At 34.5% G+C, this 8,207-nt stretch overlaps 3 protein-coding genes across 3 annotated transcripts; 1 reads left to right on the plus strand and 2 right to left on the minus strand.

Annotated features, from left to right (window-relative positions):
- Nucleotides 1-169: 169 nt before the first annotated feature.
- On the minus strand, nucleotides 170-3,223 carry LOC114362378 (ESF1 homolog). The gene is made up of 8 exons (XM_028317761.1): nucleotides 2,779-3,223; nucleotides 2,586-2,706; nucleotides 2,184-2,286; nucleotides 1,909-2,023; nucleotides 1,609-1,799; nucleotides 1,304-1,505; nucleotides 1,000-1,200; nucleotides 170-882 (listed from the first exon to the last, which is right to left on the minus strand). The coding sequence occupies exons 1-8, from the start codon at nucleotides 3,221-3,223 to the stop codon at nucleotides 209-211; spliced, it is 2,052 nt and encodes a 683-aa protein (XP_028173562.1). The 3' UTR covers nucleotides 170-208.
- Nucleotides 3,224-4,708: 1,485 nt separating this feature from the next.
- Nucleotides 4,709-5,656, plus strand: LOC114362380 (TP53-regulated inhibitor of apoptosis 1). Its single transcript, XM_028317764.1, has 2 exons — nucleotides 4,709-4,994; nucleotides 5,078-5,656. Exons 1-2 carry the CDS (start codon nucleotides 4,848-4,850, stop codon nucleotides 5,180-5,182), a joined length of 252 nt encoding a protein of 83 aa, XP_028173565.1. The 5' UTR covers nucleotides 4,709-4,847; the 3' UTR covers nucleotides 5,183-5,656.
- A 203-nt stretch (nucleotides 5,657-5,859) lies between these two features.
- On the minus strand, nucleotides 5,860-6,845 carry spt4 (Transcription elongation factor subunit spt4). Its single transcript, XM_028317763.1, has 4 exons — nucleotides 6,573-6,845; nucleotides 6,275-6,381; nucleotides 6,111-6,166; nucleotides 5,860-6,038 (listed from the first exon to the last, which is right to left on the minus strand). Exons 1-4 carry the CDS (start codon nucleotides 6,639-6,641, stop codon nucleotides 5,920-5,922), a joined length of 351 nt encoding a protein of 116 aa, XP_028173564.1. The 5' UTR covers nucleotides 6,642-6,845; the 3' UTR covers nucleotides 5,860-5,919.
- Nucleotides 6,846-8,207: the final 1,362 nt, after the last annotated feature.

Here is an 8,207-nt window from a genome sequence, read left to right on the forward strand (position 1 = left end):
AGGTGTTACAGGCTATCGATCAGACTTGGATAGGCGTTCAAGGTCGACGCCAGTTAAATTATAAAATTATTTATTAGGTTTCCGTGCCCAAAGATAACCTAGTAAGATTATAACTACAACAAAAAATTCGTCAGCTGAAGAGTATGTAAACTGTATGTACTAAATTGGTTGGTTAAAAAAATCAAACATTTTTTTTTGGATTTGTAGTTTATTTATTTAAAACCCCTTTGGTTTTTCTCTTAATATTTTTCACTAAAAGGCTTAGCTCAGCAGCTTCTTTCGATTTTTTCGGTTGTGGTTGCTCTACAGGAGTATCAGCAGGCCTTCGCTTAAGTTTCTCTTGGATCAGTTTTTCCATGTTCTTAGTTTTCTTAAAATTGGGATTAGTGGGATCTATATTAAATAGATGTGAATCGTACAATGCAGAGAATCGTTTGTCTTCCAAATTGATTTCAAAGTCTGGCAAAGCTTGTTTCTGTTCAAGCATTTTTTGTTTCAGTTTCTTTTTCCTTTTTGATTTTTTGGTGTTCTCATTTTCTTGAATCTTTTTAAGACTGAAGTGTGCTTTTCCATCCTCGTCATCTAAAAGTAACTCTAATTCTGCTTTTTGTTTCTCATCTTCATCATCTTTATCATCTATGTCACTATCAACTTGCTTCTTTTTATCTTTTTTAGATTTGTTATTTTTAAATTCTGGTTTATTAAATTCCTCAGCAAAGTATGGATCATTCATATCTATGTCTGAAGGTATATCATCAGATGCTTCAGAACCTTTGTCTGATAGATCATCATCATTCTCATTTTGTTTATGTTTTAATTTCTTTAGTTTCTTCTTTTCTTTGCGTTTTTTCAACAGTTTTTCAAAGGGTGTCAAGTCTTTTTCTGAAATGTAAAATAAAATTATTGTAATTAAAGTATCACTTCGATATCGACCCAAGAAAACCTTTACTATACTTTCTTTTGAATAACTTTCATCCAGATAATACATATTTAACTCACCTTCGTTAAGTTTCTTCTTGACTAATTCTTCCGCCTTGTCTTTGATTCCCAAGCCCCATGTTATTTCCATTTCCATGTCTTTGTTTTTCTTATTTTCTTCTTTTTTCTCAATATCTTCAAGTAACGACTTGTACTTATTTATAGGATCATCATCTTCTGGATCAGATTGAGCATCAACAATTTCTTCATCAACAGCTTCATCTGTTAAATAAAAAATAGGTATAAACTCAAAATTAGGTATTTCTGTTGTACAACAACTCATCACACTATTCTGTATAATTTGATGTGCAACAGAGTAGCTTACCTTCACTACTGGACGCGAGGTATTCTTTTAGGTCGAGGTCATCAATCTTGCCATCGATTGCGCTCCGAATCGCTTCGGCGCGGTTGGGATTAGTCGCGTCCCATGTGAGTTCCACTTTCGCTTGCTGAAGTGCTGTCGTTGTGAAAAGTCGTGGTTTGTATTTTGTCAAATCTGGCATCTTTGTACACACTTCACGTGGCTCCTGTGAAATAATCGTTTTAATTATTATCGTTGGTAGATTGAACATATTATTGGTTTTATTCCATCAAATAAATATTGGTACAATCTATTGCCCTTTTATTTACCTGATCAAAGGTAACATCATCAGGAATAAATCTCATGTCGAGTCGAGTGGCACTGCTTTCATATTCCATCCCATCACACTCACTGTATAATTTATCAGCTGTAGATATCTTGTCACAGACGACTACAGCGTAGAAATACTTTAGCCTGTTTAACTGGTAACGTCGCAATTTTTCCATATGGTAGGTTGATCCTAGAAGTGGATGAAAAGATTATGACATAACATTTTTTTAAAACACACATTTTTATTAAAAGCCATTCAGCATTTATTTATATAAATAAAAACCATGTGATTTTTATACCTTCTTCATTCCCTCCATCATCAGAGGAGTCTTCATTTTTTTCTTCTGTGAGTTCTATGGGTCCACGCACCTCCTCCTCTTGCATTCTTTTTAAGCCATATTCTGACGGATAGATCTAAAATTTCCAAAGAATACTTATTGTTATTATAATCGACTTTGGCTTACTATGTTGCAATTCAAAGTTGTGCTAACAATACTTACATCAATACATGATAAAAATATAAATATACAAACAATAATAAAATGAAAAACATTTTTAAACATAGTAAACTTACAGAAATACTATGGATGATACCTCCAGGTGGCAGGAATGAGTTAAGCAAGACCATCAAGTCTGATGCCTTGATGTTGTCCCAATCCATATTGCATATTGCTATTCTGAAATTAAATATGTACGTACATGCAAACATGTAATCATTCAGTCACAACTAGTATCTCAGTTTATTTACATGATCAGGCAGGATGGAAGACGGAAGTTACTGTTTTGTTTATGGAACGAATAATGCCTATAGAAGTTTTATTTAACTAAACTAAAAACTGCAAAACTAAAAATAAATAAATAAAACTATATTGAATATTATTTACAGTAAAATATATTAAACAGTACNTCTACAGCCCCTAATACAATGTTTATTAGATGATATGTCTTGAAATTTTAACAATGGCAAATCAGTTACCTTTTGGTTGATTCATCAGTAGTTTCAGCATCTGCATCTAACTCTCCCCATTCATGTTCAAACTCACTATCTTCTTCTTCACTGCTCTCCTCATCCGAAGAGCTATCAGTCATGAGAACTCCTGCAATTTTACAGTATAAATATATAATTGTTCTATTAGGAATAAAGATAATTTAATTTGAGTATCACATACCTTCACCACGAGCATAGTCAATGTCAAGATCTAATAATCTTTCTTTAACCTTTTTGTCGAGTTTTCCCCTCACTAATTTATCGTTTTCGAGTGCATTTTTTGCATCACTTTCGGGTTGAGGACGAAGCACAAATCGACCAGGTACGTTGTTTACTTCTGAATCTTCGCTGTGTTTTTTTTCGATGTCTTCGCTCTCCTCATCCGAGCTGTTATCAGAACTCTCTCCAGACTGTAATTCATAATACTTTCTTAAATTTTCAGTTGACGTTTCATTTACTGGTCTACCACGCTTATCCACTGTATATTTCACTTTGAATTTTTCATCATTGAACATGGATTGAAACCTTTTATCAATTTTAACTTTTCTTTCATGTTTCGGTATTTGTCTATAACGAGGATCCTTGAGGTATTTGGCAAAGCGACTATCTTTTAAAATATCTGCCATAGTTATTAATTTCAAACACCAATTTTATTATTGCTAAAAGAAATTATGTTTACGCTTTCTAACCTATCGACATAACTGGACATAACCTCTAAAATTCACACGCACCCTGACTGATGTGTCAATGTCATATGTTTAAAAAAAAACGTCAAATAAAATGTCATTTAGAGATGCTTATTATTCTGCATTAATCTTAATCAGTAAAAAAAATCATCGGCATCATTTATCACAGCAGCCTTGATGTCCACAAATAAATAAAATGCTGAAATTATGCCCCAGTGATTTCCAAGTTGAGTTGCTTGGAAGCAAAGTGCAATAGCATTCAGCACAGCTGCTTCACATTTTCTGGAGTGTTAAAAAAATATAAAAATTCACTGAAAATGGATTTTTGTATCCATCGTATTATTTCTGTACAGGAAAATGAAAAATGAGAATATAAAGTGAAAATTACATTTTCATTTATTGATTTCTTGTAATCGATTTTGATTATAAACATTCGATTCATCTTCGGATGAAATTGTTTTTCCAGTCCATGTTTTATTCTTGGTCTTTGTCCATGACTATCTCCATACAAGTTACTCTATGACTATCTCCTCCCTCCTGTCTCATCCTGNCAACAATAGTCTGACATGCAAGGTGACATGTCAATGAAGTTTTCAGTTACTGTTGCCATTAAAAGAAATTAGTACCATTAGTTTTCCGCAACATGGCGAGGGTTTTTATGTTCCTGGTCAGGCTATAGATTGCGGTACTCCAGAAATCTCCAGGTTGTTGATGCGGCCTTGTTGGTCTTTATAGTTCTGTTGATCTGACAGCTCGAGAATTTGCCTTTTGACGTCGCTCAATTCGCACTCCAATGACCTGGTTTTTTCACACAATTTATCTTGCTCGATCTTGACGTCTGATATATTTGTTTGCATTGCTTTTTGTTCTTTCTGAATACTCTGGTGACCCAGCTTCAAATCGGAGACGTCCGCCTGAAGATTACATACGTCCTGATGAAGTTTCGAAATGCTCTCACTTTGTTTTTCTATTAAAGCCTCAAATGATGTCATGAGGCCCTTTTTGAATTCACTAAGGGTCTCTTTTAATTCTTGACGATATTCAGCCATAGTACCAGCGAGTTCTTGACGAAAATATTCCACGCAGGCATTAGAATCACAATGCGGAGACTTCCTCTTTCTTGTTGCTAGTTCATCTTCCCGAAGTTGAGATAAGTTAGGATGCGAGCCAGTGGCCCTTTTTTGGGGTGAATGCTGCATACTTATTATGGTTATTATCACAAATAATCGCAAACACCGTAATCAAATGACAGCAATTATACCCGGCATACGCGCGAATGTGTAACTGTAACCTGTAAACAATAACACCATTCCTGCCTGATCCTTCAAAATTTTCTCTCTTCCCGGGTATTTTCCTATAAAATCCGTTTCCCAACCTTTACACCTCGTCATTGGCAAATGCACAAGCCGTGCGTGCCCGGAAAAAAAAAAAAAAAAAATTTTCTCGCAGTTCTTGAAATTTATGTTAACTTCTTTGTAGCCATTCAACATACCTAAATAGGACTTGAACTGAACTGAAGAAGTGATAAACCTAAAGTTCTGTTGTTTATTATTTGGTATAAAAAATGAATAGTATTGGTGAAGAGTGTACAGAGCTCAAAAAGAAATATGACGATTGCTTCAACAATTGGTTTTCTGAAAGATTTTTGAAAGGAGATCATGATGATTCAGTGTGCTCTGGTATATTTAAAGTTTACCAGGAATGTGTTAAGGTAAGACATCATAACCTTAAAAAGTATCTATGTTTTTCTAACCTAACCTCTGCTTAACCTAAACATTTTATTTATTCTTACAGAATGCAATGAAGCAACAAAATCTAGACTTCAAAGAAATTGATAAAGATGTGTTAGGAACAGACAATGAGTATAAAGTTCCACCTTCAGATAGCAGCAATAGTTGACAAAAACCAAGCTTGATGTGCGCCTTCAATCCAGTTATATGTTGGAATATTTTTAGTGGAAAAATTGCTGAACATCCGGAGTCAAATAAGCTACAGTACAAAAATGAAAATCCAACAAAAGCCTAAAACATAGCCAGTCACAGTATGCAATAAGGAAGCTGGTGAATGATATCATTTTAAGCTTATTTATTTATAATACTAAATGCAAAATTTCACAAGTGTGTGTATTTATTACATCATCCATGTGTAACTATCAAATACAGAGACTATTGGTTAATTTATAGGCAATCCATTGTTTGTGTCATGGAGGTAATACCTCCATGGTTTGTGTAGTTTCCCTTGTATGCATTATGTACAAATAAGTTGTATGAAAACTGATTCACGCTTATATGCATTTACTATTGTAAATAGAATGATTCTTTTTATTTAAATGCAAGCACCTGTTGTTATTGTATAATAGAGTATTAGATGTTATCTAGTTGTTTCATTTTCAACAGTAATAAGATTCGGCCAAATCCTTACATAAGCCGATGGTTAATTAGAGAGGAGGAGACTGCATGACCCAATGATGATTAAGTTCAAGATTATAATCCAGTTTTATCACATTTCCATTTATACAGTGTACAGCTAGTGTATACCACCTTTCCATTATAATATTTAAATAAAACTGCAAGAAGTATTAAGAAATTATTTATTAGATAGACTTAAATTACTAAATTAATTATATCATATTCGAGTTAGCGTTGGCTTGTATCCCTTGGTCGGTAAACAAGACCACGGCTCTTCATTTCCCTTATGACTCCTGCTGGTAACCTCCCAGACACTGATATAGCATACACTCCTTTACAGAATCGACCTGAAATTAAACAGGATTATTGAATTATCAATATAACTAGCATGAGATAAGACTAAAGAAAAAGTAACATACTTATGCGTTGCCATTTGCATACCCAACTGTCTTCAGGGCTCATTACAGCTATCATCCTGAAATTACAATTTATGATTAGCAGGTCCTGTTTACAACATGAATCACAAGTAGTATAGAGGGATAAAAACCATATCTACAGTTACAACAGATCATGTCTATCTCACCCGTCAAAATTGTTGCTAGTGCAGTCATAAACATTGTCTTTATTGTTCTTCATTCGCAGAAACTCATCACAGTTGTCACAGCCATCATATTCAAATTGGTCAAAAGTCTGTAAAGATATCAAAGTATGTTAGTAGGACATCAAAATAGCAGTAGATTTAGTAGGTATAATGAATGGATGATGTTATTCCTAGCAATGTTGTGACAAGCAAGTCATGATCATGGCTATGTTCGCAGTAGGTACCACATACGTAATAGAAGAACATATTAATAATCATAGGCGTATCTAGGGTATATTACCTTAATTAAAGAACAAACTAAACAAGCTCTAAGACCTCTCAAATCCTTTGGCACTGTATCTAGAGACATGTTTTTCACTTTCCTAAGTTTCACGTGTCTGAACTTATACCGATTAGTTTGAGGATTAGAAGTGATGAGAATAACGTTAAATTGAGTGTTTATTAGAAGACTTTTAGATCACAAATGATCAAAAATATTTAAAAACCTTGCTTTTGTACAGCAAAAAGCCTCTTTTACTAGCAAAATGTCAACAAAACTGACAGACAGACAGTGACAGATAGAGCAACTGACAGTCAGCTGAACTTTTTTTTAAATAAATTTTACGGCTTAGAGATTTGCTCCATAAAGGGGTCCACACTTGCGAATTTTACTCGCGAGGTGGCGCTGCTGGCGTTAGCGCCAGCTAAAAGCTAAACAATACTTTAGCTGTTACTATTTTGTTCTTCGCTACACGTTATGATGCAAATGTACGATTTGCCCAGCATCCCCGCGATTATCGAAGAGTCATTAAAATACGAGGGTGGTCACGTAATGATGAGTTTTACGCGGGAAATTCGACCCGTGGCAAACAGGAGAGCCTTTCTTTAACTCATACTGTTAATCATAATTAAGAATTAATTCACTATTGACAAACGTAAGTATCATAATAATATCCTCGCAATGCGACTGTACAGTACCATGACTGTACCGAACAGTACCGTGCCCTGCCTGAGTACGAGGAATTTTTTTTTCCCGTTATAGGTTTATTTTTTATTTATTTATATTAGTAATCGTTTTTTAATGATGAAAAACAAAACAGCGGATATACTTTGGCGTAGCTAGGGTCATCATTTTTCAGGAGAGTCCTAGGGGTAGAATACGATGTCGATTATGTACGAGAGTTATTCGTGCTCAGGGTACCGCATACCTGTACTACGTTTTCCACGCATTTAGTAAAAAGCACCTAGGTATTGTAGGTATAACATACTTGTTAGAAACTGAAATATTAATTTAAAAATCAATAAAAAGAAAAAAAAACAATTGAGCATTATGTATGTCATAATGCTTTTTTTTTCTGTCTTACCATACCATGTCACATTGTCCTGAGGGTACTATTTTATCCTACTTTTGGTACTTTCTCTTTGTAATGTGTGTTTCTGTTATGCAAATAAACGTTTTATCTATCTATCTATCTATCTATCTTATGAACATGGGCGTGGCAGCCACCGAAATCAAGAAATCGGACAATGTATGACTGCTTAAAGGCGTAGTAGTAGATAATAAGTAGAAATTATTGGTAGTCGATAAGCGTAGCTCCTCGTAGAAATGTTTGAATGAATGAGAATAGGTGAGAGGTCAGCCGCGGTGACGCAAGCCGACAGCTGCGCTGTGCTCCCGCGCACAGCTCGCTACTCCGCCGTGCTACGGTTTACGAGGAAATCCGTTACTGCGTAGTAAAATATTCATCGAACTTCTGGAATTAAAATTCGAATTCAAATACTGCGCAGTTGGATTGTCGTCTGTTTTGTTGATGAAAAAAAATTGCCACATTAAGTATACATTAGTAAAAAAGTAACGTCTCATGAAGACCTGGAAATTTACAAAAACAAAAGTTTATAATAACTTTAAATTTCAAAACGTCTTTTTCTTGTTTGC

The sequence above is a fragment of the Ostrinia furnacalis genome, unplaced genomic scaffold, assembly GCF_004193835.3.
Source record: "Ostrinia furnacalis isolate ACB-3 unplaced genomic scaffold, ASM419383v2 OfSCF6417, whole genome shotgun sequence".
Classification (NCBI taxonomy): Eukaryota; Metazoa; Arthropoda; class Insecta; order Lepidoptera; family Crambidae; genus Ostrinia; species Ostrinia furnacalis.

What these genes read in the sequence shown, in the direction of transcription:
- LOC114362378 (XM_028317761.1), bottom strand. Translation starts at nt 3,223, where the DNA reads ATGGCAGATATTTTAAAAGATAGTCGCTTTGCCAAATACCTCAAGGAT. An exon ending in TGACTATGCTCGTGGTGAAG is followed by an intron (nt 2,707 to 2,778) that starts GTATGTGATACT and finishes GTAAAATTGCAG; the next exon opens with GAGTTCTCATGACTGATAGC. An exon ending in ACTGATGAATCAACCAAAAG is followed by an intron (nt 2,287 to 2,585) that starts GTAACTGATTTG and finishes ATTTAATTTCAG; the next exon opens with AATAGCAATATGCAATATGG.
- LOC114362380 (XM_028317764.1), top strand. Translation starts at nt 4,848, where the DNA reads ATGAATAGTATTGGTGAAGAGTGTACAGAGCTCAAAAAGAAATATGAC. An exon ending in TTTACCAGGAATGTGTTAAG is followed by an intron (nt 4,995 to 5,077) that starts GTAAGACATCAT and finishes TTATTCTTACAG; the next exon opens with AATGCAATGAAGCAACAAAA.
- spt4 (XM_028317763.1), bottom strand. Translation starts at nt 6,641, where the DNA reads ATGTCTCTAGATACAGTGCCAAAGGATTTGAGAGGTCTTAGAGCTTGT. An exon ending in ACTAGCAACAATTTTGACGG is followed by an intron (nt 6,167 to 6,274) that starts GTGAGATAGACA and finishes TTGTAATTTCAG; the next exon opens with GATGATAGCTGTAATGAGCC. An exon ending in ATGCAAATGGCAACGCATAA is followed by an intron (nt 6,039 to 6,110) that starts GTATGTTACTTT and finishes GTTTAATTTCAG; the next exon opens with GTCGATTCTGTAAAGGAGTG.